Genomic DNA, 24195 nt, shown 5'->3' with positions numbered 1-24195 from the left:
TGTATACCCATGGGGCGACAGTGCGCTGGGGGGCAATGTATACCCAAGGGGCGACAGTGCGCTGGGGGGCAATGTATACCCAGGGGTGACAGTGCGCTGGGGGGCAATGTATACCCATGGGGCGACAGTGCGCTGGGGGGCAATGTATACCCATGGGGCGACAGTGCGCTGGGGGGCAATGTATACCCATGGGGCGACAGTGCGCTGGGGGGCAATGTATACCCATGGGGCGACAGTGCGCTGGGGGGCAATGTATACCCATGGGGCGACAGTGTGCTGGGGGGCAATGTATACCCATGGGGCGACAGTGCGCTGGGGGGCAATGTATACCCAAGGGGCGACAGTGCGCTGGGGGGCAATGTATCACCATGGGGTCTCCTTTAGTTACAGCACCTCCCTCCACTAACCAGGAGACCAGACAGGAGACCCTAAAATACTCTGCGCTGCTGTCAATACTGACTAATAAAGAAAGGAAAAAACAGAAGGTGCAGTTTCTCTCTTTATTGGAGGTCTCGGGGGGTGGTTTGGCCGCCATGAATCCTGATCACCATATGACGTCTGTGCATCAGTAATCCACGTCCCCAGGAAACGCATCGCCAACAATTAGCTTCTGGTGATTGTCTGTAAATACGAGAACTAGGAGTGTGATTGCTGACCGTGCATTCCTGTATGATCACATGACCTCAGATCCCGCCCCATTTCTGTATGATCATGGGATCTCTGACCCCGCCCCTCCTTCTCTGATCATTGTGATCCCTGACCCCGGCCCTCCTAGTCTGATCAGTGTGATCCCTGACCCCGCCCCCGCCTAGTCTGATCAGTGTGATCCCTGACCCCGCCCCTCCTTCTCTGATCATTGTGATCCCTGACCCCGCCCCCTCCTAGTCTGATCAGTGTATCCCTGACCCCGCCCCCGCCTAGTCTGATCAGTGTGATCCCTGACCCCGCCCCTCCTTCTCTGATCATTGTGATCCCTGACCCCGCCCCCGCCTAGTCTGATCAGTGTGATCCCTGACCCCGCCCCTCCTAGTCTGATCAGTGTGATCCCTGACCCCACCCCATCCTAGTCTGATCAGTGTGATCCCTAACCCCGCCCCCTCCTAGTCTGATCAGTGTGATCCCTGACCCCGCCCCCTCCTAGTCTGATCAGTGTGATCCCTGACCCTGCCCCCTCCTAGTATGATCAGTGTGATCCCTGACTCCGCCCCCTCCTAGTCTGATCAGTGTGATCCCTGACCCCGCCCCCTCCTAGTCTGATCAGTGTGATCCCTGACCCTGCCCCCTCCTAGTCTGATCAGTGTGATTCCTGACTCCGCCCCCTCCTAGTCTGATCAGTGTGATCCCTGACCCCGCCCCCTTCTAGTCTGATCAGTGTGATCCCTGACTCCGCCCCCTCCTAGTCTGATCAGTGTGATCCCTGACCCCGCCCCCTCCTAGTCTGATCAGTGTGATCTCTGACCCCGCCCCCTCCTAGTCTGATCAGTGTGATCCCTGACCCCACCCCCTCCTAGTCTGATCAGTGTGATCCCTGACCCCGCCCCTCCTAGTCTGATCAGTGTGATCCCTGACTCCGCCCCCTCCTAGTCTGATCAGTGTGATCTCTGACCCCGCCCCCTCCTAGTCTGATCAGTGTGATCCCTGACCCCGCCCCCTCCTAGTCTGATCAGTGTGATCCCTGACCCCGCCCCCTCCTAGTCTGATCAGTGTGATCCCTGACCCCGCCCCATCCTAGTCTGATCAGTGTGATCCCTGACCCCGCCCCATCCTAGTCTGATCAGTGTGATCTCTGACTCCGCCCCCTCTCACCTCATTTATCCAATCAGTGAATAGTGACACGCGGGTGAATACGGAGGGTCTCTTGGGCGCGTTACAGGTGGGGGGTCCGAAGCTGACGATCCCCTGGATGTACCAGCGTCCGTCTGTGTCCTGACAGTTCAGGGGTCCCCCGGAGTCACTCTGATCACACACAAAGCACATGGATGAATACTCCCATCATACTGGAAGGCTGGGGACTACCCCAAACAAAGGGCGGAGCCTCCATCACAGTCCCGCCCACCAAATAACTCACACTGCAGCTGGCCTTATTGCGTCCTCCGGCGCAGAGCATCAGCTCGTTCACCAACTCGCCCACCAGTCCAACTGGGAGCAATGGGAGTCATCACAATGGGCAGCATAGCCTGCTGGAGGACTGAGGCCTGAGGGCCATTATCTGCACAGGGCACAGAAGGGTTAATGGGGGATCCTAGAACCCATCTATGTATATAGAGGTATACAGCTCCTCCTGCCCCCTATATCTACAGCTATACACCTCCCCATATATATATATACACACACCGGTATACAGCTCCTCCTATATATACAGCTATACACCTCCCCCTATATATATATATATATACAGCTCCTCCTGCCCCCTATATCTACAGCTATACACCTCCCCCTATATATATATATATCTACAGCTATACACCTCCCCCTATATATATATATATATATATATATATATATATATATATATACAGCTCCTCCTGGCCCCTATATATATACAGCTCCCCCTATATATACAGCTATACAGCTCCCCCTATATATACAGGTATACAGCTCCCCCTATATATACAGGTATACACCTCCCCTATATATATATGCACTGGTATACACCTCCACCTATATATACAGGTATACACACCTATATATATACATACATATAGGTATACAGCTGCGGTCACTCACGGGCTATCAGTCCCCATCCTGCTTGGTAACACTCCTGGTCGGCATAGAGCGGGGCTCCTCGGGGGCGGGGCAGGCACCCCAGCTGCACCTCCTCATTCAGTTCTGCCTCTCGGGGTAACTTGATGAGGGCGATATCATAACTGAGGGAGAAGAAGGACTGGATGACTGACACAGCCACAGCCTACGGACCCTGCAAGTCACCTGATCAGTCACATGATATCCAGGAGTCAGAGAGGAGGAGGATGGCACTTACCCGCACTCAGGGCAACTGTTGTCCCACTTCGGGTGAACAAAAAAGTCTTCAGGGTTAAGGTGGAAGTATTGTTCATGTCCCTCCTCCACCCGGCGGTCGTGCTCCCCCAAAACGATGCGATACGTCTTACGGAGGCTGAAACCGAAATATGATTCGTATTATACCGCCCCCTGGTGTATTATATACAGGATGATCAGTGTTATACTGTCCCCTGGTGTACAGGATGATCAGTGTTATACCGCCCCCTGGTGTATTATATAAAGGATGATCAGTGTTATACCGCCCCCTGGTGTACAGGATGATCAGTGTTATACCGCCCCCTGGTGTACAGGATGATCAGTGTTATACCGCCCCCTGGTGTATTATATACAGGATGATGAGTGTTATACCGCCCCTGGTGTACAGGATGATGAGTGTTTATACCGCCCCCCTGGTGTATTATATAAAGGATGATCAGTGTTATACCGCCCCCTGGTGTATTATATAAAGGATGATGAGTGTTATACCGCCCCCTGATGTATTATATACAGGATGATGAGTGTTATACCGCCCCCTGGTGTATTATATACAGGATGATCAGTGTTATACCGCCCCCTGGTGTATTATATACAGGATGATCAGTGTTATACCGCCCCCCTGGTGTACAGGATGATGTGTTATACCGCCCCCTGGTGTATTATCTACAGGATGATCAGTGTTATACTGCCCCCTGGTATACAGGATGATCTGTGTTATACCGCCCCCTGGTGTATTATATACAGGATGATCAGTGTTATACCGCCCCCTGGTATACAGGATGATCTGTGTTATACCGCCCCCTGGTGTATTATATACAGGATGATCAGTGTTATACCGCCCCCTGGTGTATTATATAAAGGATGATCAGTGTTATACCGCCCCCTTGTGTACAGGATGATTAGTGTTATACCACCCCCTGGTGTACAGGATGATCAGTGTTATACCGCCCCCTGGTGTACAGGATGATCAGTGTTATACCGCCCCCTGGTATACAGGATGATCAGTGTTATACCGCCCCCTGGTGTACAGGATGATCAGTGTTATACCGCCCCCTGGTGTATTATATACAGGATGATGAGTGTTATACCGCCCCCTGGTGTATTATATAAAGGATGATCAGTGTTATACCGCCCCCCTGGTGTACAGGATGATCAGTGTTATACCGCCCCCTGGTGTATTATATACAGGATGATGAGTGTTATACCGCCCCCTGGTGTATTATATACAGGATGATCAGTTTTATACCGCCCCCTGGTGTATTATATACAGGATGATCAGTGTTATACAGCCCCCTGGTGTACAGGATGATCAGTGTTATACCGCCCCCTGGTGTATTATATACAGGATGATCAGTGTTATACCGCCCCCTGGTGTACAGGATGATCAGTGTTATACCGCCCCCTGGCGTATTATATACAGGATGATCAGTGTTATACCGCCCCCCTGGTGTACAGGATGATCAGTGTTAAACCGCCCCTTGGTGTACAGGATGATCAGTGTTATACCGCCCCTGGTGTACCAGGATGATCAGTGTTATACCGCCCCCTGGTGTATTATATACAGGATGATCAGTGTTTATACCGCCCCCTGGTGTACAGGATGATCAGTGTTATACCGCCCCCTGGTGTATTATATACAGGATGATCAGTGTTATACCGCCCCCTGGTGTACAGGATGATCAGTGTTATACCGCCCCCTGGTGTATTATATACAGGATGATCAGTGTTTATACCGCCCCCTGGTGTACAGGATGATCAGTGTTATACCGCCCCCTGGTGGTATTATATACAGGATGATCAGTGTTATACCGCCCCCTGGTGTACAGGATGATCAGTGTTATACCGCCCCCCTGGCGTATTATATACAGGATGATCAGTGTATATACCGCCCCCCTGGTGTACAGGATGATCAGTGTTATACTGCCCCCTGGTGTACAGGATGATCAATGTTATACCGCCCCCCTGGTGTACAGGATGATTAGTGTTATACCGCCCCCTGGTGTACAGGATGATCAGTGTTATACCGCCCCCCTGGTGTAATATATACAGGATGATCAGTGTTATACCGCCCCCTGGTGTACAGGATGATCAGTGTTATACCGCCCCCTGGTGTACAGGATGATCAGTGTTATACCGCCCCCTGGTGTACAGGATGATCAGTGTTATACCGCCCCCTGGTGTACAGGATGATGAGTGTTATACCGCCCCCTGGTGTACAGAATGATCAGTGTTATACCGCCCCTGGTGTATTATACAGGATGATCAGTGTTATACCGCCCCCTGATGTATTATATACAGGATGATCAGTGTTATACCGCCCCCTGGTGTACAGGATAATCAGTGTTATACTGCCCCCTGGTGTATTATATACAGGATGATCAGTGTTATACCGCCCCCTGGTGAACAGGATGATCAGTGTTATACCGCCCCCTGATGTATTATATACAGGATGATGAGTGTTATACCGCCCCCTGGTGTATTATATACAGGATGATCAGTGTTATACCGCCCCCTGGTGTATTATATACAGGATGATCAGTGTTATACCGCCCCCTGGTGTACAGGATGATCTGTGTTATACCGCCCCCTGGTGTATTATATACAGGATGATCAGTGTTATACCGCCCCCTGGTGTATTATATAAAGGATGATCAGTGTTATACCGCCCCCTTGTGTACAGGATGATTAGTGTTATACCACCCCCTGGTGTACAGGATGATCAGGGTTATACCGCCCCCTGGTGTACAGGATGATCAGTGTTATACCGCCCCCTGGTGTACAGGATGATCAGTGTTATACCGCCCCCTGGTGTACAGGATGATCAGTGTTATACCGCCCCCTGGTGTATTATATACAGGATGATCAGTGTTATACCGCCCCCTGGTGTACAGGATGATCAGTGTTATACCGCCCCCTGGTGTACAGGATGATCAGTGTTATACTGCCCCCTGGTGTATTATATACAGGATGATTAGTGTTATACTGCCCCCTGGTGTATTATATACAGGATGATCAGTGTTATACCGCCCCCTAGTGTACAGGATGATCAGTGTTATACCGCCCCCTGGTGTACAGGATGATTAGTGTTATACCGCCCCCTGGTGTATTATATACAGGATGATCAGTGTTATAACCGCCCCCTGGTGTATTATATACAGGATGATCAGTGTTATACCGCCCCCTGGTGTATTATATACAGGATGATCAGTGTTATACCGCCCCCTGGTGTATTATATACAGGATGATCAGTGTTATACCGCCCCCTGGTGTATTATATACAGGATGATCAGTGTTATACCGCCCCCTAGTGTACAGGATGATCAGTGTTATACCGCCCCCTGGTGTATTATATAAAGGATGATCAGTGTTATACCGCCCCCTGGTGTACAGGATGATCAGTGTTATACCGCCCCCCTGGTGTACAGGATGATCAGTGTTATACCGCCCCCTGGTGTACAGGATGATCAGTGTTATACCGCCCCCTGGTGTACAGGATGATCAGTGTTATACCGCCCCCTGGTGTACAGGATGAACAGTGTTATACCGCCCCCTGGTGTATTATATACAGGATGATCAGTGTTAAACCGCCCCCTGGTGTACAGGATGATCAGTGTTATACCGCCCCCTGGTGTATTATATACAGGATGATCAGTGTTATACCGCCCCCTGGTGTAATATATACAGGATGATCAGTATTATACTGCCCCCTGGTGTAATATATACAGGATGATCAGTGTTATACCGCCCCCTGGTGTACAGGATGATCAGTGTTATACCGCCCCCTGGTGTATTATATACAGGATGATCAGTGTTATACCGCCCCCTGGTGTACAGGATGATCAGTGTTATACCGCCCCCTGGCGTATTATATACAGGATGATCAGTATTATACCGCCCCCTGGTGTATTATATACAGGATGATCAGTGTTATACCGCCCCCTGGTGTACAGGATGATCAGTGTTATACCGCCCCCTGGTGTATTATATACAGGATGATCAGTGTTATACCGCCCCCTGGTGTAATATATACAGGATGATCAGTATTATACTGCCCCCTGGTGTAATATATACAGGATGATCAGTGTTATACCGCCCCCTGGTGTACAGGATGATCAGTGTTATACCGCCCCCTGGTGTATTATATACAGGATGATCAGTGTTATACCGCCCCTGGTGTACAGGATGATCAGTGTTATACCGCCCCTGGCGTATTATATACAGGATGATCAGTATTATACCGCCCCCTGGTGTATTATATACAGGATGATGAGTGTTATACCGCCCCTGGTGTACAGGATGATCAGTGTTATACCGCCCCCTGGTGTACAGGATGATCAGTGTTATACCGCTCCCCTGGTGTATTATATACTAGGATGATCAGTGTTATACCGCCCCCTGGTGTAATATATACCAGGATGATCAGTGTTATATACTGCCCCCTGGTGTAATATATACAGGATGATCCAGTATTATACCGCCCCCTGGTGTACAGGATGATTAGTGTTATACCGCCCCCTGGTGTACAGGATGATCAGTGTTATACCGCCCCCTGGTGTACAGGATGATCAGTGTTATACTGCCCCCTGGTGTATTATATAAAGGATGATCAGTGTTATACCGCCCCCTGGTGTACAGGATGATTAGTGTTATACCGCCCCCTGGTGTACAGGATGATCAGTGTTATACTGCCCCCTGGTGTATTATATAAAGGATGATCAGTGTTATACCGCCCCCTGGTTGTACAGGATGATCAGTGTCTATACCGCCCCCCTGGTGTATTATATACAGGATGATCAGTGTTATACCGCCCCCTGGTGTATTATATACAGGATGATCAGTGTTATACCGCCCCCTGGTGTATTATATACAGGATGATCAGTGTTATACCGCCCCCTGGCGTACAGGATGATTAGTGTTATACTGCCCCCTGGTGTACAGGATGATCAGTGTTATACCGCCCCCTGGTGTATTATACAGGATGATCAGTGTTATACCGCCCCCTGGTTTATTATATACAGGATGATCAGTGTTATACCGCCCCCTGGTGTAATATATACAGGATGATCAGTGTTATTACCGCCCCCTGGTGTACAGGATGATCATGGTTATACCGCCCCCTGGTGTATATATACAGGATGATCAGTGTTATACCGCCCCCTGGTGTACAGGATGATCAGTGCTTATACCGCCCCCCTGTGTACAGGATGATCAGTGTTTATACCGCCCCCTGGTGTACAGGATGATCAGTGTTATACCGCCCCCTGGTGTATTATATACCGGATGATCAGTGTTATACCGCCCCTGGTGTATTATATACAGGATGATCAGTGTTATACCGCCCCCTGGTGTATTATTATACAGGATGATCAGTTGTTTATACCGCCCCCTGGTGTACAGGATGATAGTGTTATACTGCCCCCTGGTGTAATATATACAGGATGATCAGTGTTATACCGCCCCCTGGTGTACAGGATGATCATTGTTATACGCCCCCTGGTGTATTATATACAGGATGATCAGTGTTATACCGCCCCTGGTGTACAGGATGATCAGTGTTATACCGCCCCCTGGTGTACAGGATGATCAGTGTTATACCGCCCCCTGGTGTACAGGATGATCAGTGTTATACCGCCCCCTGGTGTATTATATACAGGATGATCAGTGTTTATACCGCCCCCTGGTGTACAGGATGATGAGTGTTATACCGCCCCCCTGGTGTATTATATACAGGATGATCAGTGTTATACCGCCCCCTGGTGTATTATATACAGGATGATGAGTGTTATACCGCCCCCTGGTGTATTATATACAGGATGATCAGTGTTATACCGCCCCCTGGTGTACAGGATGATCAGTGTTATACCGCCCCCCTGGTGTACAGGATGATCAGTGTTATACCGCCCCCTGGTGTACAGGATGATCAGTGTTATACCGCCCCCTGGTGTATTATATACAGGATGATCAGTGTTATACCGCCCCCTGGTGTACAGGATGATCAGTGTTATTACGCCCCCTGGTGTATTATATACAGGATGATCAGTGTATACCGCCCCCCTGGTGTACAGGATGATCAGTGTTATACCGCCCCCTGGTGTACAGGATGATCAGTGTTATACCGCCCCCCTGGTGTACAGGATGATTAGTGTTATACCGCCCCCTGGTGTATTATATACAGGATGATCAGTGTTATACCGCCCCCTGGTGTACAGGATGATCAGTGTTTATACCGCCCCCCTGGTGTATTATATACAGGATGATCAGTGTTTATACCGCCCCCCTGGTGTACAGGATGATCAGTGTTATACCGCCCCCCTGGTGTATTATATACAGGATGATCAGTGTTATACCGCCCCCTAGTGTACAGGATGATCAGTGGTTATACCGCCCCCTGGTGTACAGGATGATCAGTGTTATACCGCCCCCTGGGTACAGGATGATCAGTGTTATACCGCCCCCCTGGTGTATTATATACAGGATGATCAGTGTTATACCGCCCCCTGGTGTACAGGATGATCGGTGTTATACCGCCCCCTGGTGTACAGGATGATCGGTGTTATTACCGCCCCCTGGTGTACAGGATGATCAGTGTTATACGCCCCCTGGTGTATTATATACAGGATGATCAGTGTTCTACCGCCCCATGGTGTACAGGATGATCAGTGTTATACCGCCCCCCTGGTGTACCAGGATGATCAGTGTTATACCGCCCCCCTGGTGTATTATATACAGGATGATCAGTGTTATACCGCCCCCTGGTGTATTATATACGGATGATCAGTGTTATACCGCCCCCTGGTGTACAGGATGATCAGTGGTATACCGCCCCCTGGTGTACAGGATGATCAGTGTTTATACCGCCCCCTCGGTGTATTATATACAGGATGATCAGTGTTATACGCCCCCTGGTGTACAGGATGATCAGTGTTATACCGCCCCCTGGTGTACAGGATGATCAGTGTTATACCGCCCCCCCCTGTGTGTATTATATACAGGATGATCAGTGTATATACCGCCCCCTGGTGTACAGGATGATCAGTGTTATACCGCCCCCTGGTGTATTATATACAGGATGATCAGTGTTATACCGCCCCCTGGTGTACAGGATGATCAGTGTTATACCGCCCCCTGGTGTACAGGATGATCAGTGTTATACCGCCCCCCTGGTGTACAGGATGATCAGTGTTATACCGCCCCCTGGTGTATTATATACAGGATGATCAGTGTTATACCGCCCCCTGGTGTACAGGATGATCGGTGTTATACCGCCCCCTGGTGTACAGGATGATCGGTGTTATACCGCCCCCTGGTGTACAGGATGATCAGTGTTATACCGCCCCCTGGTGTATTATATACAGGATGATCAGTGTTATACCGCCCCCTGGTGTACAGGATGATCAGTGTTATACCGCCCCCTGGTGTACAGGATGATCAGTGTTATACCGCCCCCTGGTGTATTATATACAGGATGATCAGTGTTATACCGCCCCCTGGTGTATTATATACAGGATGATCAGTGTTATACCGCCCCCTGGTGTACAGGATGATCAGTGTTATACCGCCCCCTGGTGTACAGGATGATCAGTGTTATACCGCCCCCTGGTGTATTATATACAGGATGATCAGTGTTATACCGCCCCCTGGTGTACAGGATGATCAGTGTTTATACCGCCCCCTGGTGTACAGGATGATCAGTGTTATTACCGCCCCCTGGTGTACAGGATGATCAGTGTTATACCGCCCCCTGGTGTACAGGATGATCAGTGTTATACCGGCCCCTGGTGTATTATATACAGGATGATCAGTGTTATACCGCCCCTCACTCCTATGAACCTACTTGATGCAATGTGCTGCAGTCAGTACCCAGCGTGCTGCGATCAGGCTGGCGCCACAGTTATGGACGTAATCGCCATCATACAGAACCTGCTGAGACGCCTGGAAGTCACCAGAGAGGAGATCAGTATATGGGGGCACAGCATGTCTTCCAGAGCTGCACTCACAATCCTTATCCTCCAGAGCTGCGTTACTAATCCCATCCTCCAGAGCTGCGCTCACTATTCTCATCCTCCAGAGCTGCGCTCACTAATCCCATCCTCCAGAGCTGCGCTCACTAATCCCATCCTTCAGAGCTGCGCTCACTATTCTCATCCTCCAGAGCTGCGCTCACTATTCTCATCCTCCAGAGCTGCACTCACTAATCCCATCCTCCAGAGCTGCGCTCACTATTCTCATCCTCCAGAGCTGCGCTCACTATTCTCATCCTCCAGAGCTGCACTCACTAATCCCATCCTCCAGAGCTGCACTCACTAATCCCATCCTCCAGAGCTGCGCTCACTAATCCCACCCTTTAGAGCTGCGCTCACTAATCCCATCCTTCAGAGCTGCGCTCACTATTCTCATCCTCCAGAGCTGCGCTCACTATTCTCATCCTCCAGAGCTGCGCTCACTATTCTCATCCTCCAGAGCTGCGCTCACTAATCCCATCCTCCAGAGCTGCGCTCACTATTCTCATCCTCCAGAGCTGCACTCACTAATCCCATCCTCCAGAGCTGCACTCACGATCCTTATCCTCCAGAGCTGCGCTGAATAATCCCATCCTCCAGAGCTGCGCTCACGATCCTTATCCTCCAGAGCTGCGCTCACTATTCTGTAGGCAGCAGGATAGCAGTATAGCAGTCACTCACCATCCAGGGCCAGCTGTACGGCACTGCGTCTTCTCCATTGACAATACGAGTGGTGGGCCGGTAAGTGGGCACCCCGCAGCCATGGGAGGCTGAGAAAGCGAAAGACGGACACAACTAGTTAGTAGGAGAGAGAATGGGGGACAGGAGGACGGGGGACAGGATGGTGGAGGGCAGGAGGACGGGGGACAGGATGGCGGGGGACAGGAGGACGGGGGACAGGATGGTGGAGGACAGGATGGTGGAGGACAGGAGGGCAGGGGACAGGATGGTGGAGGGCAGGGGACAGGATGGTGGAGGGCAGGGGACAGGAGGGCGGGGGACAGGATGGTGAAGGACAGGAGGGCAGGGGACAGGATGGTGGAGGACAGGATGGTGGAGGACAGGGGACAGGAGGACGGGGGACAGGATGGTGGAGGACAGGATGGTGGAGGACAGGAGGGCAGGGGACAGGATGGTGGAGGGCAGGGGACAGGAGGGCGGGGGACAGGATGGTGGAGGGCAGGGGACAGGAGGGCGGGGGACAGGATGGAGAAGGACAGGAGGGCGGGGGACAGGATGGTGGAGGACAGGAGGGCAGGGGACAGGAGGGCGGGGGGACAGGAGGACGGGGGACAGGATGGTGGAGGACAGGATGGTGGAGGGCGGGGGACAGGAGGACGGGGGACAGGATGGTGGAGGACAGGGGACAGGAGGACGGGGGACAGGAAGGGGACAGGATGGTGGAGGGCAGGAGGACGGGGGACAGGAGGACGGGGGACAGGATGGTGGAGGACAGGATGGTGGAGGGCGGGGGACAGGAGGACGGGGGACAGGATGGTGGAGGGCAGGGGACAGGATGGTGGAGGACAGGATGGTGGAGGACAGGATGGTGGAGGACAGGAGGGCAGGGGACAGGATGGTGGAGGGCAGGGGACAGGAGGGCGGGGGACAGGATGGTGGAGGGCAGGGGACAGGAGGGCGGGGGACAGGATGGTGAAGGACAGGAGGGCAGGGGACAGGATGGTGGAGGACAGGAGGGCAGGGGACAGGAGGGCGGGGGACAGGAGGACGGGGGACAGGAGGACGGGGGACAGGATGGTGGAGGACAGGATGGTGGAGGGCGGGGTACAGGAGGACGGGGGACAGGATGGTGGAGGACAGGGGACAGGAAAGGGGACAGGAGGGCGGGGGACAGGATGGTGGAGGGCAGGAGGACGGGGGACAGGAGGACGGGGGACAGGATGGTGGAGGACAGGATGGTGGAGGGCGGGGGACAGGAGGACGGGGGACAGGATGGTGGAGGACAGGGGACAGGAGGACGGGGGACAGGAAGGGGACAGGAGGACGGGGGACAGGATGGTGGAGGACAGGGGACAGGAGGGCAGGGGACACAAGAACGGGGGACAGGAAGGTGGAGGTAAGGAGGACAGAGGACAGGATGGTGGAGAGCAGGAGGACGGGGGACAGGAGGACGGGGGACAGGGGACAGGATGGTGGAGGACAGGATGGTGGAGGACGGGGGACAGGAGGACGGGGGACAGGATGGTGGAGGACGGGGGACAGGAGGGCGGGGGACACAAGAACGGGGGACAGGAAGGTGGAGGACAGGAGGACAGGGTACAGGAGGACGGGGGACAGGTAGGTGGAGGACAGGGGACAGGAGGACGGGGGACAGGTAGGTGGAGGATAGAGGACATTAGGACGGGGGACAGGAAGGTGGAGGACAGGAGGACGGGGGACAGGTAGGTGGAGGACAAGGGACAGGTAGGTGGAGGACAAGGGACAGGAGGACGGGAGACAGGAAGGTGGAGGACAGGAGGACGGGGGACAGGTAGGTGGAGGACAAGGGACAGGAGAACGGAAGACAGGAGGACGGGGGACAGGAAGGTGGAGGACAGGGTACAGGAGGACGGGGGACAGGTAGGTGGAGGACAGGGGACATTAGGACGGGGGACAGGAAGGTGGAGGACGGGGGACAGGTAGGTGGAGGACAGGGGACAGGAGGACGGGAGACAGGAGGACAGGGGACAGGAGGACGGGGGACAGGTAGGTGGAGGACAGGGGACATTAGGACAGGGGACAGGAGGATGGGGGACAGGAGGACGGGGGACAGGAAGGTAGAGGAAGGGGAACAGGAAGGTGGAGGACGGGGGAAAGGAAGGTGGAGGACGGGGGACAGGAGGACGGGGGACAGGAAGGTGGAGGACGGGACAGGAGGACGGGGGACAGGAAGGTAGAGGAAGGGGGACAGGAAGGGGACAAGAGGACGGGGAACAGGAAGGTGGAGGACGGGGGAAAGGAAGGTGGAGGACAGGGGACAGGAGGACGGGGGACAAGAGGACGGGGGACAGGAAGGTGGAGGACAGGGGACAGGAGGACAGGGGACAGGTAGGTGGAGGACGGGGGACAGGTAGGTGGAGGACAGGGAACAGGAGGACGGGGGACAGGAAGGTGGAGGACAGGAGGGCGGGGGACAGGAAGGGGACAAGAGGACGGGGGACAGGAAGGTGGAGGACGGGGGACAGGAAGGTGGAGGACAGGGTACAGGAGGACGGGGGACAGGTAGGTGGAGGACGAGACATTAGGACGGGGGACAGGAAGGTGGAGGACGGGGGACAGGTAGGTGGAGGACAGGGAACCGGAGGACGGGAGACAGGAGGACGGAGGGCAGGAAGGTGGAGGACAGGGGACAGGAGGACGGGGGACAGGAGGACGGGGGACATGGAAGGGAACAAGAGGACGGGGGACAGGAAGGTGGAGGACGGGGGAAAGGAAGGTGGAGGACAGGGGACAGGAGGACGGAGGGCAGAAGGATGGGGGACAGGAAGGTGGAGGACGGGGGACAGGAAGGTGGAGGACGGGGGACAGGAGGACGGAGGGCAGAAGGATGGGGGACAGGAAGGTGGAGGACGGGGGAAAGGAAGGGAACAAGAGGACGGGGGACAGGAAGGTGGAGGATGGGGGAAAGGAAGGTGGAGGACGGGGGACAGGAGGACGGAGGGCAGAAGGATGGGGGACAGGAAGGTGGAGGACGGGGGAAAGGAAGGTGGAGGACGGGGGACAGGAGGACGGAGGGCAGAAGGATGGGGGACAGGAAGGTGGAGACGGGGGAAAGGAAGGGAACAAGAGGACGGGGGGACAGGAAGGTGGAGGACGGGGGACAGGAGGACGGAGGGCAGAAGGATGGGGGACAGGAAGGTGGAGGACGGGGGACAGGAAGGTGGAGGACGGAGGACAGGAAGGTGGAGGACTAGGGACAGGAAGGTGGAGGACTAGGGACAGGAAGGTGGAGGACGGGGGGCAGAAGGATGGGGCACAGGAAGGTGGACGGGGGGGACAGGGGGACTGGGGAGAGCAGAAATAGAAGACAGGAGGGCGGGGGACAGTTAGGACGGGGGTAAGGGGGACAGTAGGACGGGGGATAGGATTTCGGGGATAGGAGGGTAGGAGACGGGGTTGCACTCACCCACTGCGGCCAGCAGCACCGGTCACCAGCAGTCTCAGCATCTCAGTGATGGCCGCTCAGGGGCCCCGGGCTATATATATGCTGCTGAGTGACATCATGGGAAGACTCCATATGGTGAGGGAGAGTGAGGGGGAGTCACCCCCCCCCCCCCCCCCGCACTGATAACACAAACACCTGCAACATCTGACATAACGGCAAAAATTACACATATCCAGCTGTGCACATTACCAACAGCGGAGGTCACACATATACCGCCATACCACTGTGCACATTACCAACAGCGGAGGTCACACATATACCGCCATACCACTCTGCACATTACCAACAGCGGAGGTCACACATATACCGCCATACCACTCTGCACATTACCAACAGCGGAGGTCACACATCATACCGCCATACCACTGTGCACATTACCAACAGCGGAGGTCACACATATACCGCCATACCACTGTGCACATTACCAACAGCGGAGGTCACACATATACCGCCATACCACTGTGCACATTACCAACAGCGGAGGTCACACACTATACCGCCATACCACTGTGCACATTACCAACAGCGGAGGTCACACATTATACCGCCATACCACTCTGCAATTACCAACAGCGGAGGTCACACATATACCGCCATACCACTGTGCACATTACCAACAGCGGAGGTCACACATATACCGCCATCACCACTGTGCACATTACCAACAGCGGAGGTCAACACATATACCGCCATACCACTGTGCACATTACCAACAGCGGAGGTCACACATATACCGCCATACCACTGTGCACATTACCAACAGCGGAGGTCACACATATATCTGCCATACCACTGTGCACATTACCAACAGCGGAGGTCACACATATACCGCCATACCACTGTGCACATTACCAACAGCGGAGGTCACACATTATACCGCCATACCCACTGTGCACATTACAACAGCGGAGGTCACACATATACCGCCATACCACTGTGCACATTACCATCAGCGGAGGTCACACATATACCGCCATACCACTGTGCACATTACCAACAGCGGAGGTCACACATATACCGCCATACCACTCTGCACATTACCAACAGCGGAGGTCATACAATATACCGCCATACCACTGTGCACATTACCAACAGCGGAGGTCACACATATACCGCCATACCACTGTGCACATTACCAACAGCGGAGGTCACACATATACCGCCATACCACTGTGCACATTACCAACAGCGGAGGTCACACATATACCGCCATACCACTGTGCACATTACCAACAGCGGAGGTCACACATATACCGCCATACCACTGTGCACATTACCAACAGCGGAGGTCCACATATACCGCCATACCACTGTGCACATTACCAACAGCGGAGGTCACACATATACCGCCATACCACTCTGCACATTACCAACAGCGGAGGTCATACAATATACCGCCATACCACTGTGCACATTACCAACAGCGGAGGTCACACATATACCGCCATACCACTGTGCACATTACCAACAGCGGAGGTCATACAATATACCGCCATACCACTGTGCACATTACCAACAGCGGAGGTCACACATATACCGCCATACCACTCTGCACATTACCAACAGCGGAGGTCATACAATATACCGCCATACCACTGTGCACATTACCAACAGCGGAGGTCACACATATACCGCCATACCACCTCTGCACATTACCAACAGCGGAGGTCATACAAATATACCGCCATACCACTGTGCCACATTACCAACCAGCGGAGGTCACACAATACCGCCATACACTGTGCACATTACACAACAGCGGAGGTCACACATATACCGCCATACCACTGTGCACATTAACAACAGCGGAGGTAACACATATACCGCCATACCACTGTCGCACATTACCAACAGCGGAGTCACACATATACCGCCATACCACTGTGCACATTACCAACAGCGGAGGTCATACAATATACCGCCATACACTGTGCACATTCCCAACAGCGGAGGTCACACATATACCGCCATACCACTGTGCACATTACCAACAGCGGAGGTCACACATATACCGCCATACCACTGTGCACATTACCAACAGCGGAGGTCACACATATACCGCCATACCACTGTGCACATTACCAACAGCGGAGGTCATACAATATACCGCCATACCTCTGTGCACATTACCAACAGCGGAGGTCATACAATATACCGCCATACCACTGTGCACATTACCAACAGCGGAGGTCACACATATACCGCCATACCACTGTGCACATCACCAACAGCGGAGGTCACACATATACCGCCATACCACTGTGCACATTACCAACACGAGAGATGACACATATACCGCCATACCACTGTGCACATTACCAACAGCGGAGGTCATACAATATACCGCCATACCACTGTGCACATTGCCAACAGTGCACATATACCGCCATACCACTGTGCACATTACCAACAGGAGAGGTCACACATATACCGCCATATCACTGTGCACATTACCAACAGGAGAGGTCACACGTATACCGCCATATCACTGTGCACATTACCAACAGCGGAGGTCACACATATATCAGGCACCATATCCTATCAGGCACCATATCCTCTCTATCAGGCACCATATCCCATCTATCAGGCACCATATCTCCCTCTATCAAGGCACCATATCCTCTCTATCAGGCACCATATCCCCTCTATCAGGCACCATATCCCCTCTATCAGGCACCATATCCCCTCTATCAGGCACCATATCTCCTCTATCAGGCACCATATCTCCTCTATCAGGCACCATATCTTCTCTATCAGGCACCATATCTCCTCTATCAGGCACCATATCTTCTCTATCAGGCACCATATCTTCTCTATCAGGCACCATATCCTCTCTATCAGGCACCATATCTTCTCAATCAGGCACCATATACTAGAGATGAGTGAATACTATTCGATGGAATAGTACGCTATTAAGGTATTCGAAAATCCGTGCAAAAACACTGTAAAAATTGATTGGCCCTCCCACACTCCCCTGGCACATTTTTCCAGCCAATAAACATGCAGGGGGAGGGACAGGCACTAGGAGTAGGCAGGGACTTTGGAAAAAAACTCTAACTGTGATTGGCTGGATAAACCATGTGACCTCCTGAATGAAGAATAGTGATTTTAGATTTGTGTCACCTGCTGGTTGGAACTAGAGAGGGACAGGCTGTATACCAGGGAGAGACTGTATACCAGGGAGAGGAAGGTTTTAGGTGAAGTTAGGTAGGAAGGGACCCCCAAAAGAGACAGGCAGCGTGTATACACTGTATAAGCTGTTGTGAGACAGGCAGTGTGTATACTGTATAAGCTGTTGTGAGACAGGCAGTGTATGTGCAGGTATATTGGGTGGGTGGAGGGCACTAGTGCATGTATATGGGGTGGAGGGGACAGGTGCAGGTATATGGGGGTGGGTGAGGGGAACAGGTGCAGGTATATGGGTGGTGGGTGGAGGGGACAGGTGCAGTAGTGTGGGGGTGGGTGGAGGGGACAGTGCAGGTATATGGGGTGGGTGGAGGGGACAGGTGCAGGTATATGGGGTGGGTGAGAGGGGACAGGTGCAGGTATATGGGGGTGGAGGGGACAGGTGCAGGGTATATAGGGGGGTGGGTGGGAGGGGACAGGTGCAGGTATGTGGGGGGGTGGTTGAGGGGACAGGTGCAGGTATATGGTAGTGGAGGGGACAGGTGCAGGTATGTGGGGTGGGTGGAGGGGACAGGTGCAGGTATATGGTAGTGGAGGGGACAGGTGCAGGTATGTGGGGTGGGTGGAGGGGACAGGTGCAGGTATGTGGGGTGGGTGGAGGGGACAGGTGCAGGTATGTGGGGTGGGTGGAGGGGACAGGTGCAGGTATGTGGGGTGGGTGGAGGGGACAGGTGCAGGTATATGGTAGTGGAGGGGACAGGTGCAGGTATATGGTAGTGGAGGGGACAGGTGCAGGTATATGGTAGTGGAGGGGACAGGTGCAGGTATATGGTAGTGGAGGGGACAGGTGCAGGTATATGGTAGTGGAGGGGACAGGTGCAGGTATATGGGGTGGGTGGAGGGGACAGGTGCAGGTATATGGTAGTGGAGGGGACAGGTGCAGGTATATGGGGGTGGGTGGAGGGGACAGGTGCAGGTATGTGGGGTGGGTGGAGGGGACAGGTGCAGGTATGTGGGGTGGGTGGAGGGACAGGTGCAGGTGTATGGGGGTGGGTGGAGGGGATAGGTGCAGGTATATGGTAGTGGAGGGGACAGGTGCAGGTATATGGGGTGGGTGGAGGGGACAGGTGCAGGTATATGGGGTGGGTGGAGGGGACAGGTGCAGGTATATGGTAGTGGAGGGGACAGGTGCAGGTATGTGGGGTGGGTGGAGGGGACAGGTGCAGGTATATGGTAGTGGAGGGGACAGGTGCAGGTATGTGGGGTGGGTGGAGGGGACAGGTGCAGGTATATGGGGGTGGGTGGAGGGGACAGGTGCAGGTATATGGTAGTGGAGGGGACAGGTGCAGGTATATGGTAGTGAAGGGGACAGGTGCAGGTATGTGGGGTGGTGGAGGGGACAGGTGCAGGTATGTGGGTGGGTGGGGGGAGGGGACAGGTGCGGGTATGTGGGGTGGGTGGAGGGGACAGGTGCAGGTGTATGGGGGTGGGTGGAGGGGACAGGTGCAGGTATATGGTAGTGGAGGGACAGGTGCAGGTATATGGGGTGGGTGGAGGGGACAGGTGCAGGTATATGGTAGTGGAGGGGACAGGTGCAGGTAGGTGGGGTGGGTGGAGGGGACAGGTGCAGGTATATGGTAGTGGAGGGGACAGGTTCAGGTATGTGGGGTGGGTGGAGGGGACAGGTGCAGGTATATGGGGTGGGTGGAGGGGACAGGTGCAGGTATATGGGGGCGGAGGGGACAGGTGCAGGTATATGGGGTGGGTGGAGGGGACAGGTGCAGGTATGTGGGGTGGGTGGAGGGGACAGGTGCAGGTATATGGGGGCGGAGGGGACAGGTGCAGGTATGTGGGGTGGGTGGAGGGGACAGGTGCAGGTATGTGGGGTGGGTGGAGGGGACAGGTGCAGGTATATGGGGTGGGTGGAGGGGACAGGTGCAGGTATATGGGGTGGGTGGAGGGGACAGGTGCAGGTATATGGGTGTGTGGAGGGGACAGGTGCAGGTATATGGGGTGGGTGGAGGGGACAGGTGCAGGTATATGGGGTGGGTGGAGGGGACAGGTGCAGGTATATGGGGTGGGTGGTGGGGACAGGTGCAGGTATATGGGGTGGGTGGAGGGGACAGGTGCAGGTATATGGGGGCGGAGGGGACAGGTGCAGGTATATGGGGTGGGTGGAGGGGACAGGTGCAGGTATATGGGTGGGTGGAGGGGACAGGTGCAGGTATATGGGGGTGGGTGGAGGGGACAGGTGCAGGTATATGGGGTGGGGGGAGGGGACAGGTGCAGGTATATGGGGGTGGAGGGGACAGGTGCAGGTATATGGGGTGGGTGGAGGGGACAGGTGCAGGTATATGGGGGTGGGTGGAGGGGACAGGTGCAGGTATATGGGGGTGGAGGGTACAGGTGCAGGTATATGGGGTGGGTGGAGGGGACAGGTGCAGGTATATGGGGTGGGTGGAGGGGACAGGTGCAGGTATATTGGGGATGGGTGGAGGGGACAGGTGCAGGTATATGGGGGCGGAGGGGACAGGTGCAGGTATATGGGGTGGGTGGGAGGGGGCAGGTTAACGGCAGATGTGAGCAGCTTATATATAGATATACATAATACAGTGGAAGCACCAGTCCCTCTGCCCTTCCTAACATGGCGGCCTGAAGCCGATATCCGGAAGTGCGTCATCACCGACCGAAGTGCGCGGAGACCATCAGGGCGGCGACCGTGTAGATAACGGGACGAGAGAAACGGAAGTGCTGAGGTGAGGAACTTCATATATCGCATTATCTGTACACACCTTTACGTCTGTATACCGCTCTATTCACTTCTAAAAGGCTATAAAGCTTCCTGTACATCTGTATATACTGTCATATAACTATATACAGTCATATCCTCTCCTATACATCTATATACACCGCAATACATCTGTATATACTCTCATATATTCATATACAGTCATATCCACTCCTATACATCTGTATATAACACCATAAACAGCCATATCCACCCTTATACATATATATATACTGCTATACATCTATATATACCCCCATACATCTATATATACCCCCATACATCTATATATTCTGCTATACATCTATATATTCTGCTATACATCTATATATACCCCCATACATCTATATATACCCCCATACATCTATATATACTGCTATACCTCTGTATATACTGCTATACATCTGTATATAACACCATAAACAGCCATATCCACCCTTATACATATATATATATATATACTGCTATACATCTCTATATATCGCTATACATCTATATATTCTGCTATACATCTATATATACTGGTATACCTCTGTATATACTGCTATACATCTATATATACTGCTATACATCTATATATACTGCTATACCTCTGTATATACCCCCATACATCTATATATACTGTTATACCTCTGTTTATACCCCCATACATCTATATATACCCCATACATCTATTTATACCCCCATACATCTATATATACCCCCATACATCTATATATACTGCTATACCTCTGTATATACTGCTATACATCTGTATATAACACCATAAACAGCCATATCCACCCTTATACATATATATATACTGCTATACATTTATATGTACTGGTATACCTCTGTATATACCCCCATACATCTATATATTCTGCTATACATCTATATATACTGGTATACCTCTGTATATACTGCTGTACATCTATATATTCTGCTATACATCTATATATACCCCCATACATCTATATATACCCCCATACATCTATGTATACTGCTATACCTCTGTATATACTGCTATACATCTATATATACTGGTATACCTCTGTATATACCCCCATACCTCTGTATATACCCCCATACATCTATATATACCCCCATACATCTATATATACTGCTATACCTCTGTATATACTGCTATACATCTATATGTACTGGTATACCTCTGTATATACCCCCATACATCTATATATACCCCCATACATCTATATATACCCCCATACATCTATGTATACTGCTATACCTCTGTATATACTGCTATACATCTATATATACTGGTATACCTCTGTATATACCCCCATACCTCTGTATATACCCCCATACATCTATATATACCCCCATACATCTATATATACTGCTATACCTCTGTATATACTGCTATACATCTATATGTACTGGTATACCTCTGTATATACCCCCATACATCTATATATACCCCCATACATCTATATATACTGCTATACCTCTGTATATACTGCTATACATCTATATATACTGCTATACCTCTGTATATACTGCTATACATCTATATATACTGCTATACCTCTGTATATACCCCCATACATCTATATATACTGTTATACCTGTGTTTATACCCCCATACATCTATATATACTGCTATACATCTATATATACTGCTATACATCTATATATACTGCTATACATCTATATATACTGCTATACCTCTGTATATACCCCCATACATCTATATATACTGTTATACCTCTGTTTATACCCCCATACATCTATATATACCCCCATACATCTATATATACCCCCATACATCTATATATACCCCCATACATGTATATATACCCCCATACATCTATATATACCCCCATACATCTATATATACCCCCATATATCTATATATACTGCTATACATCTCTATATATCGCTATACATCTATATATACTGCTATACATCTCTATATATACTGCTATACATCTATATATACTGCTATACATCTGTATATACCCCCATACATCTATCTATATATACCCCCATACATCTATCTATATATACCCCCATACATCTATATATACTGCTATACATCTCTATATATCGCTATACATCTATATATACCCCCATACATCTATATATACCCCCATACATCTATATATACTGCTATATACCACAAAATGGAGAGTGTAGACGGCACTGTGCGGCAATAGCTTCGGTGGGTGCACACCCCTATAGGAGTTAGACTCAGACTCCTGCTGAATCCAAACAACGTAGCGATGAGGCAGCACTCCAGATATAGTGAATAAAGCGAGTGAATTTATTCACCCATTATGTGCAATACAACGTTTCAGTTTCTCAATGAAACCTTTTTCAAGCATCACATACGTTCATTGAGAAACTGAAACGTTGTATTGCACATAATGGGTGAATAAATTCACTTGCATATATATATATATATATATATATATATACCCTTGTACATCTGTATACAGCAAACTCCGAATACAAATCAACAATAGATGTGATATAAAGCAATTCTGCAACTCACATTCATTCATTATTTATTTTGTTGTTATCATGCTGTAAAACAAAGCTGAATTTACCAGAAATCCAGGTCCCATCTCCTGAAGGCAGCTATATAACAGCTATACTTACCAAAAATCCAGGTCCCGTCTCCTGAAGGCAGCTATATAACAGCGATACTTACCAAAAATCCAGGTCCCGTCTGCTGAAGGCAGCTATATAACAGCTATACTTACCAAAAATCCAGGTCCCATCTCCTGAAGGCAGCTATATAACAGCTATACTTACCAAAAATCCAGATCCCGTCTCCTGAAGGCAGCTATATAACAGCTATACTTACCAAAAATCCAGGTCCCGTCTCCTGAAGGCAGCTATATAACAGCTATACTTACCAAAAATCCAGATCCCGTCTCCTGAAGGCAGCTATATAACAGCTATACTTACCAAAAATCCAGGTCCCGTCTCCTGAAGGCAGCTATATAACAGCTATACTTACCAAAAATCCAGGTCCCGTCTGCTGAAGGCAGCTATATAACAGCTATACTTACCAAAAATCCAGGTCCCGTCTCCTGAAGGCAGCTATACTTACTAAAAATCCAGGTCCCGTCTGCTGAAGGCAGCTATATAACAGCTATACTTACCAA

At 51.5% G+C, this 24195-nt stretch overlaps 1 protein-coding gene and 1 long non-coding RNA gene across 2 annotated transcripts; both read right to left on the bottom strand.

Moving 5' to 3' along the window:
- Positions 1 to 532: 532 nt before the first annotated feature.
- On the bottom strand, positions 533 to 2137 carry LOC138775070 (uncharacterized). The gene is made up of 3 exons (XR_011360482.1): positions 2069 to 2137; positions 1807 to 1956; positions 533 to 621 (listed from the first exon to the last, which is right to left on the bottom strand). It is a non-coding gene; the product is annotated as an uncharacterized lncRNA (long non-coding RNA).
- Positions 2138 to 2719: 582 nt separating this feature from the next.
- LOC138775069 (chymotrypsin-like elastase family member 3B) lies at positions 2720 to 15139 on the bottom strand. Its single transcript, XM_069955804.1, has 5 exons — positions 15124 to 15139; positions 11679 to 11767; positions 10832 to 10929; positions 2981 to 3115; positions 2720 to 2867 (listed from the first exon to the last, which is right to left on the bottom strand). The coding sequence occupies exons 2-5, from the start codon at positions 11679 to 11681 to the stop codon at positions 2720 to 2722; spliced, it is 384 nt and encodes a 127-aa protein (XP_069811905.1). The 5' UTR covers positions 11682 to 11767; positions 15124 to 15139.
- Between the last annotated feature and the right edge of the window lie 9056 nt (positions 15140 to 24195).

The sequence above is a fragment of the Dendropsophus ebraccatus genome, unplaced genomic scaffold (assembly GCF_027789765.1).
Source record: "Dendropsophus ebraccatus isolate aDenEbr1 unplaced genomic scaffold, aDenEbr1.pat pat_scaffold_1291_ctg1, whole genome shotgun sequence".
In the NCBI taxonomy this organism is placed as follows: domain Eukaryota; kingdom Metazoa; phylum Chordata; class Amphibia; order Anura; family Hylidae; genus Dendropsophus; species Dendropsophus ebraccatus.
The sequence above is the reverse complement of the archived record's forward strand: the minus strand, read 5'-3'. Positions and strand labels throughout refer to the sequence as shown.